Below are 17,851 nucleotides of genomic sequence, written 5' to 3'. Positions count from 1 at the left end.
TTAAATCTGTGGATGTAGACAATGCTGTTTGCGGGAAGCCTTGCTTCTTTGAAATAGTTTCAGTGAATAAGCATATCATGAACACATGCAACATTTAATGCTTTAAATAAACTGTTCATGCCTTAAAGTGTTGTTTCTTCTGACATGCCTTGTCAACAATCTCAGCTGGAAAGTGTATATCCATAAAAAAAACAAAAACAAAGTGCAAATATGTCCATGCAACAGAAAGGAAAGTAAACAACTAGCAAAGATGTTCAGTTCATTTATTTGAACGTAATGGGGCAGTACAGTCTTGAGTTGTATAACCAATCGGCACACAGTTGTAATACATTGTGAGGGTTGAACACAGCACATAGTATAGTAACAAGTAACTGACAAAGTCAGCCTACTTAGAAGTTATGTGACACAAAGTATGACGTGGCCTTACATAAGTCACATTATATTTACAGTATATGATCTTGCCATGTGGCGACTGCTTTGCATTCACTTGGCATTGATTAATACAGTTTGTTACAGTTATGAATGCAGTACTTAAAGCCTCCAACAAAAACCAGCATATTAAAATAGTCATTTGCATACATGAGTGGGAAGATGGAGTTCTTTACCATAGGAAAGAGATTTTGGCAAATAAAGCTTGTTTAATATGAGTGTTTTCCTAAAAGGAAAAGCTGTACAGCAATGGAGGTGTTGCCACAGAAAGAACAGAATGAATTATGGATGCAGCAGTGCAGAGGTCGCTTTATCTCATTTCATTGAACACAGGTTGCATGGGTGAAGAGACCATACATGGATGGAGAGACCATATATCAGTCGCGCACAACAGAAAACGAGTCAACAGAAAAGTCAACATTCGCTCAGACCAAACAGATCCCGACAAACAGGAACAGAGCTATGCTGAGGATTGTGCTACATTTAAATGCTATTCATACGATTAGTAATGAGTTTCTGTTCCTTGTAAGTGAAGTAAAGCTGAGTTTGAGGCAGATGATAATTCTTTTTGCTGAAACTGTCCTGATGTCGCTAATGTGCCTAATTTCCAGTTTCACTATTCATGGAAATTGCAATGACAAAATTCCTGTTTTTCTAAAGTCTAACCCTGACAGAAGGTGTTGTGCTTGGCTTCTCGCAACATGTTTTCTGTGCTTCCCTGTTTACTGAGAGTAGTGACATGCTCACAGCTTTGCATTAGTTTTACAAAAAAAAAAAAAAAATAGAAATTGTCAACCTGAACTTATGGACACCTTTGAATCCTTAAATGGTTGAATGAGATTCTAAAGTAGCAGTCCCGAGCACAGCCCTGCACTGTCCCAACACAGCTCACACACCCAAAAGTAACTACTTTCTCAAAACCATGATCATTTCCACAACTGCACAGTCCCTACAGCAGACAGATATTTGTGCCTAATAGTCTGCAAATCTTTTGTTACTTTTTTTGTGTGTTTATTTTTTAATTACTTCCTTTCCCCATATTGATATAGTTATGCTTTGGTTAGTCCCTTGCACATGTATGGAGAGGGATTGTGGGCCCATGGGAGCATGTCTCACCCTGGTCAGTGCCTAACCCTCCTCTAAGCATTGTGCATCTCCTTGCCAATTTTGTAACTCAAGATCTTATTCCAGTCGATCTTCGTGCGTGTGACAGGCAGCTGGCGACGCAAGGCCTTAAAGGTGGTGTCAGACATGGTCTGGTAGTTCTCACTGATCGCAGTCTAAGGGTAAGAGAGGAAGAAAAACCAATGTCAGTTTTTGTATACAATGCTTTTTTTATATTATTATTATAATTGTGCTTAAATATGCAACAGTGAAGTCTATTTTTATACTCTTTAAACAAAAAAAGTCAGCAACTGATAACTTACTTGATAGTCATTTTCTGCATTCTCAATAATGTCGATGAACTCCTTAGCTGTTTGGCTTTCATTCTGTCAAATGCACACATAAAATTATCCGCTGGAAAACATGGGGGGCGTCTTTTATATACAACCACAACCAATGTAGACATGGTAATTCACTGGCAACAGAAAACATTTTTACTTACAGTCACAGGTATTGAATCTTCTATTTCCTTATGGCTAACCAGTTGTACATTCCCATCTTCATAATAGTGAACCTGCAGACAGATTAAAAACTTCCTTATGTATTTAAAAACAATGACGATGGCCTCTTCTCAACATTACTAGCATATCAGCCTGTTTTTAATGGGCAAATGGTTCCAAATTATGCAAACTGCACAGTTTTAACATGAATTTTAAACTTTTAGCTTCCATCAATGAATGCTAACATTCCAAGAGTCATTTTACATGCAAAACATCACTTATAACAAACACACACTGATTCAAAATGTGATTTTATGAGATGATGCTGCACTTGTAAATGCAGTGAATACCAGCCTTTGTATAATCCTTATGTTTAACTATCACAACCTTTTGGTAGCTTACAAGTCGAGTACAATCAAATAGACCCAGAAATATATATTTTTTTTTTTAATTACTGTGTAATTTACAAGTTAAAACATACTAATTCTACTCAAACTTTATAAACACAATGTGCTTTATATGATAAAAAACAACCATTTTGGGTGTTAAAAACAAGGAATAACACACTTGAGTTAATAGCAAAACAAATCAAAGCACACACACTTAAGTCATACCAATTTTGAAAATACACAAACTTGAAGGACATATATATTGGTATAAACCAGGGTTACTCAATCCAAACCTACAAGAGTTGCAGTCCAGCTGGTTTTCTAAATACCGTATTCCTGCTTCAACACACCTGAATACAATTAAATGAACCGAGCAGCCAATATTTTTAGTCAACAATGACTCATTAATTTGAGTCATGTGTGTTGGAGCAGGGACACATTGAAAACCTGATGGATTGCAGTTGTCCTGGCACCAATGAACCAGGTGAAGAAAGAATAATTCAGGGGTCCATCCACACCAAGAACTGTGCCACCCATTACCAAAGAAGTTGTCACCACAATAACCACCCAGATAAGGGCAGACCAGGTCTCTACCATAAGGCTGCAGTGCAAAACCCTGACAACCAAAACAAGGACAATTCAAACAGCAATGACCACACAATCATAGAGTTAATAGAACTTAAATTCTTGTCAATTTAACATGTGTTTCGTCGAGCCTGAGAGTAAAACCTGAAGGATTCCAATTTATTTACTGTCTTTAATTAAATGTGACTGTGATACCAGGCAAAAGAAAAAAAAAAAAACACTTTACCTGTTTTGTATAAAATCAGCATATTCTGTTTATCATAATTTAACAAAGTACAGCCAGAAAGAAGTTGGGTTCAGATACTTAAATCTCCAAACACACAAATTTAACCAGCATTTCAGAAGAGCTTTCTACCATCAAAAGAGTTGGATGTCCTATAGCCCATTTCAAGACTTGTTTTTGGTCACAATGTTCCTCCTTGTACTGTGCTATCATGCAACATACAACTGTTCTACAAACTGTGAAACAATTAAAAATGACCATACAGACATCACCTTAAACTTGGATACCCTTCTTGGCAAATAAATCTGATTATTACAATGAGCATATTAGTGGTATCAATCAATACAGTAAAAGTGTCATAATCCCTTTCATAAGACCCAGTAGAAGTTTTGTACAATTTTGGAGAATTTTGGAGTCATAAAGCAGAAGTTTGGAAAAAAAAAAATACTTCCCAGGGGAAATTATTTGGCCCTTCTCTGAAAGGATACACACACAGATCCTTACCTGGATTTTCAATACTCCAACCACATGAGCAGTGGACCCACCAATGGTAAGCTTCCACTCAGACCTGCAACGACCATTCCTTTGTAGGAAAAAGCACAAGTTTTAAGTTTCTGTCAGACTGTAGCATATCAAGCATGGAAAGAAAAGAAAAAGAGAAAATCTAATCTACTATTTCATTACTGTAATAGAGATTAAGCATCTTAATAACAATAATAACATAGATAATACCAAACAATAATAGCAAAGCCTTTCATGAAATACGATTTGTAACAGGAGTTTGCAGAAAAAATACCGTACCAGAAGTTTTTGGGTTGAAACTGATGCCCTTCAATGCAAGCTATAATCGTTTGCTGACCATCAACCATTTTCTCATATACCTGCATAACACAGACGTTTTGTGTGAGGATGGAATCCACTAAGTGAAGCTTAAATCGCTATTTTTCCACCTTATTTCGGGTTCTAACTTACTGTGCAGACTCCAGTAGGGTAGTGCTCTTTGACATAGGCACTGAGGGCAGTATCACAGGCATCTCTCCAGATTCTCAGAGTTGTCTCTCCTTCATAGGGCTGCACGTCACTGACCTCTTTTCGTAGGTGGTCAAAGCGGAACGATAAATTGTTACGGGGGTCCAGGAAACGTCCCTGACCCAAGTCACCATGCTCTGTGATCAGGACCTATAAAAGGAGTGACAAGAGTGGTTCAGGAATCTTGTCTCATGCTTTTGCATTTCAGAAATTAAATTTGAAGAGGAAACATACCGGCTCTTCATATCCCTCTATTTTGGCAGGAGTAAATTGATCCATATTATACTGAGCAAAGGAGCTGCAAAACAATATAGATATAAAAAATTGGTACTATAATATAGTATGCATACAATACATTGTTTTTCTTGAAATCATTTCATGCCTATTATAAATGTTTAAGTTAACCATAGCCTAAGAAATTATAAATCTAACTGCACATAAAGAGTTTGGGGTTTTAAAAAAAAGGGCCATTGTTAAATATTTGAGTTTCAGATAACTAAATCAGGTAACTAAATCTTACTTACTGTGAAGCCCCCTCTCTAAGAAGGTTGTCATTACTGAGAAGAAGTCGTACATCTGATTAGAAATAAAAAAATTTAAAAAAAGAAGAAAAAGAAAAAGAAAAAGAAAAAAATTGTTCGGTCAGTACTCTGAAGATGCAAAAGGATTAAATATTTAAAGCCAGAAGCCAAGTTGTTAAGATAATTCATTATCATTAATCTAATCATCATCATCTCGCCACATATGATTCTCACCATTGAAGACTTCATTAAATTCTCCAGGGGGTGCATGAGTCACAAAGTTGGCAGCTATGCGGACCTGTAGAAGCAAATTTAATGTCTCCAATTCAATCATCATGGTGATAGTGAAAATAATAATCTAGATATTGAAAGAAAATATGTGATTAACATTAATGAAAAATCATGAGCAAAAATAAACTAAAAGAAAAACAAAACTTATAATAAAATGATTTATTTATTCAGATTAGCCATTATAGTTTGCAACAATTTTGCTGTGACAAGCATAGAATTAAGTTTCAACCCTTGTCCTTTGGTAAAGTCTGCATAACCCAACGATTACATTTGTTATGTTAAATGCAAAAAACAACTATAGATATGTGGTTACAATTAAGAATCAGACAAAGATCAAACTAAAGCAGCAACAATAAATTTAATCATAAAACTTCAGGAGTTAAATGAATCATCAATCCCAAAGCTTTGACTGCAAATAACTTGTATTTATAACTATCTAGAATAATAAACTGGATATCTTTGGGTCACAAAGCCTCACCGTGGTTTTTAGGAAACATCAATTCCATCATTTTTAATGACCAAACTACACTTTTTTTTTTTTTTTTTTTTTTTTTTTTTTTAAATAGCTGTTATTTGTATGGTAAACTGATCCAGCAGTTAAAATAATTTTAACCGATTTAAAAAACTTGCAAGGATTGTATTATTCGTGAAATATTTCGTCAAGTTTTTCTATTTGATTTGGAAACCTCATTTTATTTCCACCAAATTATCTAGAATTAATGACAGGAAGGTCGCTTCTCTTGTTTGAAATCTACCTGACTTATTTTCGTTCACCTTTAGTGGAAAAGAGGCAGCGTAAAGTCGCCGCTATAAACTTTGTCTCCAAATGGCATTGTGTGCAACTGTAAATACCTTCAGAGAGCCACTGCGAGGCCCTGTCTCTGCTGATTACAGGCCAACTGCAGCATCTGAGCTGCAACTGAATCTGTTTGACCCAGAAATCTAAAGCAAAGTAACAGTAGCTCCTAATGTTAGCTGACATCATAAGAGGAGCACGTAGTCCCCTAATGTAGTTTATGTATCGTAGCCCTGACGCTGCACAACAGCTATTTGTATCTAAGTGCGAACAGTTTTATTAGACAAGCAAGAACTTTCTAATGTCCACCGGTCAAAGCACCAATAAACACTCGATACCACAACTAGCAAACTATACAATTACACTAGCATGGGCTAGTTAGCCAATGTGTCGCAAAACACAAGTTTATCTTCTCAATTGGTAACCAAAAACTTGGCATTTTTTTCAAGAATATAATATGTAACCTGCATAGGCATAGATCATTTACACTTCTACATTAATTTAAAAAAAATATATATATGTGCATTAGATTATTATTTAGTATTCAAACCTTCTCTTCATCTGACAGCGGTTCCTCAAAGTCAGCCATCTTGGCTCTCCTTGACCCCACCTACCACCCAGCTGACTGTCTGCCTCTTCTTCTTCTACTGTTTTTTAAGCGTCTCGCAAACAACGTCATAGCGCATGACCGCGGTTATCTGGTCAGCAGTGTAACAGAAGACAGTAATCTCCCTTTCGTTCCCTATATTTTTAACCTGATTTTACCAGAGAACTAAATATTATTTTTATAATAATACATTATTAATATAAAATAAGCTCAGCGTACAGGTTTTTCTGCTATGAATCTTTTAACCATTTTTAAAGTTTTCATTTTAAATGCTCTGAATAATTTCATCTTAGCTACAAATACAAGCTGACGCTAGTCATGCCATTATGTAAAGTGTTCTATTTGTTACAGTGTCCTACTCTTTAGTATTGATATTACCCTTTTATGTTTCGTCCAGCACTTCTCCCATTTGTCAATTGTATTCCAAAGAGCTCAGCTTTTGACCTCTTTCCTCCATTCAATCCGGAATAATTTATTGCACTGCTGTTTTTACCACGTCACTTTTAAATCAGTATTTGATTGTTTTGATTTAGATTTCTTAACTCATATATGAGCTGATGCTTAAAAAAATTAGTCAACTACTGGTCCTAATTGGACATACATACATACATACATACATACATACATACATACATACATACATACATACATATATATATATATATATATATACATATATATATATATACATATATATACATATATATATATATATATATATATACATATATATATATATACATATATATACATATATATATATATATATATATATATATATATATATATATATATACATACATATATATGTATATATATGTATGTATATGTATATATATATATATACATACATATATACATATATATACATATATGTATATATATGTATATACATATATACACATATATATATATATATGTGTATATATATGTATATACATATATATATATATATATATATATATATATATATATATATATATATATATATATATATATATATATATATATATATATATATATATATGTATATACATATATATACACATATATATACACATATATATATATATATATATATATATATATATATATATATATATATATATATATATATACATATATACACACACACACACATATATATATATATATATATATATATATATATATATATATATATATATATATATATATATATATATATATATATATATATATATATATATATATAAAAATCTGAAGGTTTCTTGAAGGCTTTATAACCTCTATCCATGGCAATGCTTATGACATCATTTAGTAGTGTTATATGGTATTCATATTTGTAGTTTATCTGAATAGATGGTTATTTGTGTGTTACTTCTGTTTGAACTTACAAATAATTAACTTCTGGAAAAGCAAGTCGAAGATCAAAAGGGTGTAAGTTCTGCTTTAACTTCCGGTCAGATGTTACGGAAGTTGTTGCCTACAAAATAAAATAGCACGTATGTGTTCCTGGAACAAATAGACTGTCCCGAAAAGCTGACAGCACTTAAAAATCGGTTATATATACTTTAAAATACATTGCTATCAAACACAAAGTTACTTCTTAGTTTTTATATTTTGAAATAACAAGCACTCATATCATTGTACACGCAATTATTTTTACAACAGGAAACGTCACTACTTGTTTTGTGAATAGCTTTACACTGGAGTGCTATTTACTCCATTCTGTCTTAACTCGGGTTATACTTGCTGCCTAGCAGCTCGAACACTTCTTGTCATGGAGTCACAGGTATGAATAATTAAATCACGCTATTCATCGTTTCGTTTTCTGTGGATAAGATAGACATGCATTTATAAGTGCGATTTCAGAGTTTCGTTATCATCGTTTTGGAAACAGCTGAATTAGCCAGTTCTCAGTCAAGCTAGCATACAGACACTGGTTCAGTCGTCTGCTCTCAGCTCCAGCAAGAAGTTCCTGGTTTAACTTCTAAATCCTACTAGAAAAAAACTACAGTTCTCACTTGGCTGCTTTCTTTGGTTGTTTTGCACAACAAGTTAGTAAAATAATATTAGTCTTTTGGTCAGTGTTTGTAGTTTTAGACAGAGCGAAACTGCATTAACTTTGTATGGAAGATTAGCTTCCTGGCTAGGACATGAATAGGGCATTGTTCACTCTCGGACAGATCATGTCACTGAGACGTGCTTGTTCTGTCGCGGTCTGTCAGGTGATGACCAACCCAGAGGAAATTGCCAAACTATACAGAGAGCTCAGCCTATTTCCCTCTTTGAGCAGAGCAGACGTAGGACCAGTCATCACTTCTCAGTATGGAGGCAAATACAGCAACATCTACACAGGTAAACTGAATTTGTGCTACGCCAAAAGTCTCATATGGTGATCACAATTATATCACAATAGTTTTATTTTTGTTTGTAGAATGGAGCCAGCGTGATCTGGAGAGGAACGAGAGTGTCAAGTTTTGTCGGCAGTATATTGTATTTCACGATGACAAGTCTGTGGTCTACTCTGGGGCCTCTGGAAACTGCACAGAAATAAAGGGAGAGTATGTACCAAATACTATATACTAACAAGGGAAAGATGGTATTCCAGGCACGACACGGAACGCATCAAACTAGATTTCCTAATTTTTCTTATGCCAGGGTGCTGAGTAAGGATTCTCCTTCTGGTGAAATGAAGGCAGTTGTCAGAGAATGCAAAGTCAAAGGAGAGGAGAAACAGTTCCTGGAGGTGGGTGGCGGTCTTGAACTCATCTTTAAAATCATCACCTTGTCATTGTCCCGTTTTACTGCCATTGTTATTGCTCCTCTAAAATGATTATTACTGTTTCTGGTTTGGTTAATTTTCTACCTTTACAATGTGGTTTTTAATACCACGTGAGACTTTTTTCTCTCCTTATTTGTTTTTGTTACCTTTCAGATCTGGAGTAAAAACATCAAGATGAAGAGCATCAATCTAACAGCTTTAAAGAAGCATGGAAAAGTCTATGAAGACGGTGAGTCTTGGGGAAGTTAATTTATTTTTCAGAGAAGTTTATTTAAGATGTTGCTGCTGCGACTGCCACAGTTAATTACTTTGTTTTGTGTCCTCAGATCAGTTTGGCTGCTTGGTTTGGTCACACTCTGAGACTCACCTTTTGTATGTGGCAGAGAGAAAGAGACCCAAGGCTGAATCTTTTTTCCAGGTCTGTCTGCAGAACTATTCTCAAGGAAATCTCATGCTTGGACAGGCAATTCTACATTCGTGATGAGCTAATTTACACTTTAAGCACATTCTGCTGGCATATCAAATACATCTCTGATGTTGTTTCACGCTGTTTGGAAGAAGGTATTTCCCTGCCATCGAAACATGAAAAACAGGTTTATTACGTACAGTATGTTCTTACATTTTCAATGAACTTCTGGTATTTTGCTTTCTCTCTCTCAAATCAAAATACCGTGACGGCGTTAATCGTAATGTACCAGTGAAACACATTTTTTAGCTTTTTTTTTGTATAAGGTGATGTTTTAATTCACCATTTTTTATTATTTAATGAAAGTTTAAAAAAGTCAAGGATTAAATTTGTTTTAAAAGTTTCATTTTATCCTTGTAGACAGAGTCACCAGAACTGTCATCTATTGGCGATGAAGAGGACACCATGAGGGTGGACAAAAAGGATACTGTAAAAGTGAATACAGATTAATTAATTAATTAAACAAATCATTGTTGTTTGCCCTGAGGTAACTCATTCATTATGCTTCCGTTACATTTAGTTGAACAGTTTTTGCTTCATTTTATCCTGCAGGGGGAGCAGTTCATCTACTATGAAGACTGGGGAGAGGCATTAGTTGGAAAGAGCAGTCCAGTGCTCTGTGTTTTGGACATTGAGGGCGACAATGTCTCTGTGTTGGAAGGAGTGCCTGAAAATATCTCACCTGGACAGGTTGGCCCACTAGTGTCAGACATCTACAGCTTTGGTTTACTTTTACATCAAGGATGTCCAAAGTCGGTCCTGGAAGGCCGCTGTCCTGCAGGGTTTCCCTGTTCCAACACACCTGGCTTACGTTAAATGGATCCAGCAGCCAATGAAACTCTGCACAATGGCTGATTAATTTGGGTCAGGTGTGTTGGAAAAGGGATACATGGAAAACATGCAGGATTGTGGTCCTGAAGGACCAGAGCTAGACAACTCTGGTTTACATACTTCCAGTATGTTATACCCTTTAGCTCCCATTATGACTTGATGTATATCTCTGCAGGCCTTTTGGGCTCCAGGTGATACAGGCGTGGTTTTTATTGGCTGGTGGCACGAACCTTTCAGACTTGGCCTGAAGTACTGTCCTAACAGGAGGTGATAACATTTTACACCAATCAGATGCAAGAAAGAGCCTTTTGGTGCAGATCATTTATGTTTCTTTTCATCTCAGGTCATCTTTGTTTTACGTTGATCTTACCGGTGGGAAATGTGGTAAGTGACACATATTTTAATACCACCTTTATGAAAACAACAAATGTTTATAATACTATCTTTCATAGTTTGCAACATTCATGAAGTATTATGAAAAGCCCTTTATATATCATATGCAAAGTATTCATAATGCGACAGCGTTGTTTTTATTCTTGATCCATGTTTTTATATTTTCATAATGATAAACAACACTAGAATTTTATGTAGACATAAAGTGTGCACTTTCCTGTCATATACTAATATTAAACTACAAACTTTCTGACACACTATTCTTCTGTAAGTTTAATCCATTTTAACATGAGTCTTTGTTTATGGGCCATATTAGAGCAGCTGTCATCGGGTACTAGTGCAGTGTCTTCTCCAAGGCTGAGCCCGGACCAGTGCCGAATTGTGTACCTAGAATGTTCTGTCTATGGGCCACACATGCAGTGCAGCAGACTCTGTATGGTAAGACATGTCTTATTTATTCATTAACATATTTATTTTATTTGGACAAAAGAGGGTTGTTTTTAATCAGAATGATGAGCTGGAGTCAATTTCCTTCACAATGTCAAGTACTTTTACAAGTAAGCAGAAATACTTGTTTTCATGGGCTTTGCTCATCTCTTGCATGCTCAATTTAGTATGACTGGTATACAAAGAAGACTTCGGTGGTGGTGGATGTTGTGAAGCGACCTGGTGAAGGTAAGGACTTTGTTGTGGTTGCATAAGCATAGTTTTTTCAGGCTTTATAAAGCTGTCTTTATGCATTTAAGATGCGTGTCTATGTATCTGTTTTGGTTTATAGATGGATTCACTGGCATCTACAGTTCTCAGTTGTCACCCCAGTGCTGGTCACTTGACAGTCAGCGTGTTATCATTGCTTGTCCTCAGCGCAGCCACAAGGTACAGTCTGCTACACACTAGCTTTGTGTAAATGATTCTTTGCATTTTTCTTACATTCTTCGTTGGATCTTGGCATAACAGGATCTCTTGATGGTCGATATAAGCACTGGAAGGATCACCTCTCTGACTGGAAGTGAGTATTGACAAATTGCTGAAGTTTCTGACTTATGTAATTAGATATTTTCATTTTTAATAGCTGCTTTGTCTCAGGACAGTGTTTTATCTTTTTTTTTTTTTACTTACTGGGTGGTGATTTTTGTGCTTTCGCAGAATCTGATATTGGTAACTGGTGTCTGCTAAACATAGAGAGAGACCTGATGGTGGTCAGCTGCTCCTCTCCCAACAGCCCCCCAAGTCTGGTAGGATCATTGTTTTTATATATAAAAAAAAAATGTATGTGTCATTTGAACCTTTTTACTTTTGTGCAATCAAACAGTGAAGGGCTTGGAGATGCTTTGAGACTCAAAATGTACTTTTTGTAGAATAGAAGTGTCACTGTCACTTATGGTAATGTTTTTGTGTTCAGAGGGTGGGCTTCCTTCCAGGCAGAGATTCCCCAGAAGAAGTGGTGTGGGTTACTTTGGAAGCGTCTCAGACATTGCCAGATGTTGAATGGCAGATCATGACTTTCACTCCTCCTGCAGAGCAGGACAACAGTCAATACCGTAAGGAAAAATGTTTTTATTTATAATTTATATTTGCGTATTTTAACAGAAATTATTGTAAATAATTTTGGATTAAAAACTTGACCTTGTCAGGAGAAATTTATATTTGGTAAAACTGGTATTGGTATTTGGTAAAACTATTTGGTAACTACATATATGTATATATGCTTCTGACATTCCCTTCAAACCAAGATTTAGACTTCCCCAGACCCCTTAAGAATCGAAATTGAATTATTCAAAACTAAAGATTTCCGTCCACACTGTTGTTTTTGTACAGATTTGAGGCATTTTTTGGGAGAAAATCTGAGGGGACTGTTTGGAGTGAAGTATTCATGAAAGAGAAGGTTTTGCTGTGTATGTGATGAATGAAATGTTACTAACAGATTTTTCTGTATTCCAGCTGGCCTTGAGTTTGAAGCGTTGCTGATCAAACCGAAAGAGGTTAAGAATGAAATGAAGCTGCCTTTAATCGTCAGCCCTCATGGTTTGTTTCCCTATTTTGTTTCTTCATCCATTATTTGTTGTCTAGCACAAAATTATTTGACAATACTTTGCTATGTAGGTGCATTTTTGTGCAACATCATATTAATGTTGTGTCCCCTCCCAAAACAAACAAAAAAAAAAAGCCAACAACAAAAACTACTTTATTTTGTAAGTAATAAACCTGTGCCATTAATCCATGTTGGATTTATTTTTAGGATTGAGTAGTGTTTGGATTTGATCTAGTTCAGGCAAGAGCTACTGATGATGGGATCAGCATTGCAGATTGTGGTTGCTATGACAATGGTGTGCTTAGTGGTGAAATATTCAATCAAAGTCTGAAAATAAAGTTTGTTCCTTTTTAATGCAGCTTATAACCGAAATACTTTATAACTTTACTTATATTAAACTGTGTGTTACAAATAGTTGACATGTGGCTTGCTTCTGTCATTAGGCGGTCCTCACTCTGTGTTTGTAGCTGAGTGGTTTCTGTCCGCCTCTGTGCTGTGCAGGATGGGCTTTGCCGTGTTACTGGGTGAGTTCATTTAGGAATGCCATGTGCGGTTCTATATAAAAAAAAATATTTAATGTAGCCTGTAATATGCAGCTTTCTCCATTATGTGAAGTTCAGTTCCATAAAAAGTTATTTGCCCTCATGGGCAGAAAAAACACAACTGGTTCATTTTTTGTTTTGTTTTGTTTTTAAAAATTGTCTGTTACAAATTTGCTTTGGATTTTTTAAAAATCTTTTTCAAAAGTCTGCTGAAATAGTAAATGCCTATTTTTTGTATTTGTTTATTTCAGAATAAAACTCCACACCGTTAATTGTTTTAAATGATGTTTTCCTGACGAGACCAGTTAATAAGTTGGCTGACTGTTTGGGCAAATTATTTTCCATTTTGACTTGCTGGGCATCATCCTTGAATTATTTCAGAATAATTATAAAAAAAATTGAATGCAGACACATCTACAGTGCAAGAGGTTTTAGCAGTGACACTACAGTTTCTTCACTAACTTCATTTTTTACATTACAAGTAACGTTTTTTTTAAAGAAACTAATGCTAACATAACATACTTCATTTTAAGACGGCAAAAATTCCTGAAATAATGGGTATTTAGTAGTAAAAACATATTTGTCTTTTTTGTTGGAAAAAAGTATTGGGAATATTGGCTTTAAAGTATGTAGTGTTGTAAATAAGTAAATCAGAATGCTCTACATGATCTCCTTTTCATCATGTAGAGAATACTTTGATTTGATTTTGGTATTATAGAAAACAATACTTGAGTCTGACCTTCAACCAGTTCTTATCAGTTCTTACGTTTCTTTCTCTTTTTTTCTTTCATAAAGTTAAAACAGCCATTTCAGCCCTGGCACTCCCACATGCAGAGACAGTTTAGTATTCAGACTGCCTCGCTGGTTGCAGGATTTTTCAGATGTTTGCTTAATGTTTGGCTAGGAGGAGAGATTTTAATTTTACCTTTGCATCATCAGCTTTAGTAGTGAAGGTTATAAAGTGTTTGACTGAGCAGCTGGTGAACCTGAAGCCATGGGATCTGCATGAGAAAGGTGCCTTCCAGTTTTAGGAAACAATTTTTATTTTTATCTTTTTTTTCAAATCTTCCACAAAATCTGTGTGCTACCTGTAAAAAGTATTTGGTCTGGGTTTCATGTTCCTCATTGGGAAATACCACAATAAGGCTTTTGCATTTTTGCTTTTTCGATTTGCTGAATCGAATTTCAGCTATAGGCTACAGTTATTTTGCCTTTCATAGAGATAATTCATTTCTATGTTGTGCTTTTTTAATGTCTTTTTTTACATTTGATTAGTATTTTCACTGGAGTTTCAGTTTTGCAATCCAGTTTTGCTGTCGAGATTTTGTGCAGAGGTTTTTGTATAACTAAAGCGCTGAAGATCCAAGTTAATAAGGGACAAATAAAACCTCAACATTGTTTAATCTGAAACCTCAGTTTTCTGAAAAACTTCGCTGAGCTGTCACCCACCTTCAAAATCTTTTTATTTTATCCAGAGGCTAGGTAAATAGATATAAAAATATGAGCCCATATAGTTATCAGTAAAGGGAAAATAAAATAATATTTGTCTTGGAAATGATGATGGGCCACATACAAAAAGCCCACAAATATTTATTCAGGCCTGACAGGCAAGTTTTACTGGAATGATCAAGAGCCTTATGATCAGCAGATGATATTCAAGCCTTCCTCCAAAACCTTAAAAAAAAAAAGAAAAACGCAACCATTTTCAGAATGACATTAATCGAAAAGCTCAATTTCAGCTTGTAAGTCAGACAAGACAGATTTACACCCCCGACTACACACACACACACATCAACATCTTTTCAGCTTGGAATTGACCATTGATGTTAGTGTGAATAAGACTTGTGTTTTTCTTTATGCTTTTAGTAAACTATCGGGGCTCTATTGGGTACGGTCAGGACAGTATCCTCTCCTTACCAGGCAATGTGGGCACCCAGGATGTCAGAGACGTTCAGGTAAAAATAACAAATACTCCAGCAGTGACATATAAGTCTTCAGCTGTTGTCATGTTTTTTTAAAGCGTTGGTGTGTTTTATGCTGCTATTAATAACACTAACTTTCGGTATTGCTGTATCATGATCACAAGCTGTTTAACTCCTGGTTTTCAATCGCAGTACTTTTAATAATCCCTAGTTTTTACCAGATGTAAATGTTTTTCTTCCCCCCAGTTTGCTGTTGAGAGTATTCTGAAAAGAAGCGAGTTCGACATCCAAAAGGTGGCTGTTTCTGGGGGTTCCCATGGGGGTTTCCTTGCTTGTCATCTGATTGGTCAATACCCGGGTTTCTACAAAGCCTGTGTGGCCCGAAACCCTGTCATAAATTTGGCTTCCATGATCGGCAGCACAGACATCCCCGACTGGTATGTCATGGCATCCACTGTCACATCATATTCCACATTAGCTTATTCATATGAGACTTGTGCAAAATATTATTGTATATTTTTTTCATTTATTTCTTTAATTTTTAAAAGCCTGCCAACAACTGAGGTTTTGATAAGTTTTTGTGTCAAGTAATGCAAACCAGACATTTTAATGTGTTTTGTTTCTGCTCAGTGTACAGGACTGTTTGCAGGCTGTTCATTTGTTTCACATATTCCTAACAAGCAGGCTTTGATGTAAACCGACTACTAGTGTTAGGTCAACATTGTGAGCAGCTGCTGCTACTATTTGAGCGTTTATTTGCTGATCTCAGTAATGTTGATCTTTCCATTGACATGGCAGTGACTTGCATCACCGTCAGGGAACTTCTCACTGTAAGGACAGAGAGAAGCTGTTGGAAGAGACCGCAGAAAATAACAGATAAAACCTTTAAGTCTCATGCAGTTATTTCCTTCCTGCTGATAATAAACTTCAGATTTTTACAGGTGTATGGTTGAGGCTGGATATGATTACAGTCCAGACTGTCTACCTGACCCTGCTGTTTGGGAACAGATGCTACACAAGTCTCCCATTAAACATTTGGACCAGGTATATATATCTATACGACCATCACTTAGTTGTATGCATGTGACTTGTTACACAATGTAGTAATCCAAGGTGATCTCCCTTTTAGGTACAGACACCAGTACTGCTCACTTTAGGGGAAGATGACAAGCGTGTACCTAACAAGCAAGGAATTGAATACTACAAAGCTCTGAAAGCAAAGCAGATCCCAGTTCGGTAAGCAGGCATTCGAGTAGGAAAGTTCACTTGTTGCGTTAGAAATGCTCTGCGCAGGTGGGTGTGTTTTGCTCTGGCTTATTTGCTAATGCTCTACTGTGTGTTTATAAGGTTGCTGTGGTACCCAGGCAACAACCACTCTCTCTCCAAGGTGGATGCAGAATCAGACGGATTTATGAACATTGCGATGTGGATAATTCAGCACTTGAATCTGTGATTGTAACTTTGATGGTGCACAGTTGTGGGATGTTAATGTTGCTGTTTTAGGTCCAAGCCAAAGCCAAAGCATTGTGAGCACTCTCCAGTCATAATACACTTCTTCATTGATCTTTGCTTAGAATTTCATGATTATTGTAAATGTCTTGGGTATGTTCAGTAGGTGGATGAAGAATTATAACATTAAATTCAACTTGAATAAAAGTGATTTTGATTAAATGTAGCTGATTTTTGTTTAATGAACAGAACTTTGGAGACTGTTTTTAAAAGGTGCTTTATAAATAAAGTGGATTGGATAAATAGAATTATTTTATTGATTCTTTTAACTGTCTTTAAATGTTGAAAAAAGGGCTTTTGGTGTGCAAGCGGTTTGTTTTGGCTGTTTGGATAAAAATAAAATCATTTCTGTGCTCAAGGTTTCTTTTTTTTTAAAATAGTCTGCTCTTCTGACATTATGATATAGTGCCCTTAATAAACTGATTATGAACATGTTTACAGTGTGGAATGAGTTGTTTGTGCACTCAAATATAAACTTTTAAGTAGGTGTTAAATCAGTATTTATCAGTAGTGTGACTGGTACTGTTTTCTCTTTGTGTATGTGTGTGTCAATGTTTGTCATGAAGCTAAAACTGATCCTTTAAGATGGAACTACCACAACGGCTGTTTTGAGTATTTCTGCAGGTGTGTGTTGGGCTTTTTGTGCTAGCACAAAAGCATCATAACTACAGCATATGAAAGTTTTGAGGTCTGGTGTTATTGAAAGGAAGCCAAAAGGTGAAGACAGCTTTCTGGCGTCACGGCTGGTGTGCTCCCACTTTCAGACAGTTTTTAGTATTTCTTTAAGAAATTATTGACTACAATAAATAGTTCCTACTACTATTAAAAAAAAAAAAAGTTTCTACTACTTTTCATTACTTTTCTTTACATTGTCAGGATTAAAAAAAAGCATGTGGAAAGTTGCTGCGAATGATA

General features: G+C 35.6%; 2 protein-coding genes across 2 annotated transcripts; one reads left to right on the top strand and one right to left on the bottom strand.

The window, feature by feature from the left end:
* Positions 1 to 1,189: 1,189 nt before the first annotated feature.
* On the bottom strand, positions 1,190 to 6,501 carry capza1b (capping actin protein of muscle Z-line subunit alpha 1b). Its single transcript, XM_079239591.1, has 10 exons — positions 6,418 to 6,501; positions 5,015 to 5,078; positions 4,784 to 4,835; positions 4,494 to 4,557; positions 4,203 to 4,409; positions 4,032 to 4,111; positions 3,735 to 3,813; positions 2,036 to 2,107; positions 1,857 to 1,919; positions 1,190 to 1,709 (listed from the first exon to the last, which is right to left on the bottom strand). The coding sequence occupies exons 1-10, from the start codon at positions 6,454 to 6,456 to the stop codon at positions 1,569 to 1,571; spliced, it is 861 nt and encodes a 286-aa protein (XP_079095717.1). The 5' UTR covers positions 6,457 to 6,501; the 3' UTR covers positions 1,190 to 1,568.
* A 1,655-nt stretch (positions 6,502 to 8,156) lies between these two features.
* Positions 8,157 to 17,370, top strand: LOC306755389 (acylamino-acid-releasing enzyme-like). The gene is made up of 23 exons (XM_079239755.1): positions 8,157 to 8,248; positions 8,685 to 8,814; positions 8,894 to 9,020; positions 9,118 to 9,205; positions 9,395 to 9,470; positions 9,568 to 9,659; positions 10,068 to 10,142; positions 10,260 to 10,397; positions 10,714 to 10,805; positions 10,882 to 10,922; positions 11,248 to 11,369; positions 11,546 to 11,606; positions 11,710 to 11,807; positions 11,889 to 11,940; positions 12,078 to 12,166; positions 12,334 to 12,472; positions 12,873 to 12,956; positions 13,407 to 13,487; positions 15,372 to 15,460; positions 15,674 to 15,864; positions 16,369 to 16,471; positions 16,557 to 16,663; positions 16,775 to 17,370. Exons 1-23 carry the CDS (start codon positions 8,237 to 8,239, stop codon positions 16,878 to 16,880), a joined length of 2,193 nt encoding a protein of 730 aa, XP_079095881.1. The 5' UTR covers positions 8,157 to 8,236; the 3' UTR covers positions 16,881 to 17,370.
* The last annotated feature ends 481 nt before the right edge of the window (positions 17,371 to 17,851 follow it).

This window comes from Telmatherina bonti (assembly GCF_933228915.1).
Source record: "Telmatherina bonti genome assembly, chromosome: 4".
NCBI lineage: Eukaryota > Metazoa > Chordata > Actinopteri > Atheriniformes > Telmatherinidae > Telmatherina > Telmatherina bonti.
Note: the sequence above shows the minus strand (reverse complement) of the source record. Positions and strands in the feature narration are given on the sequence as shown.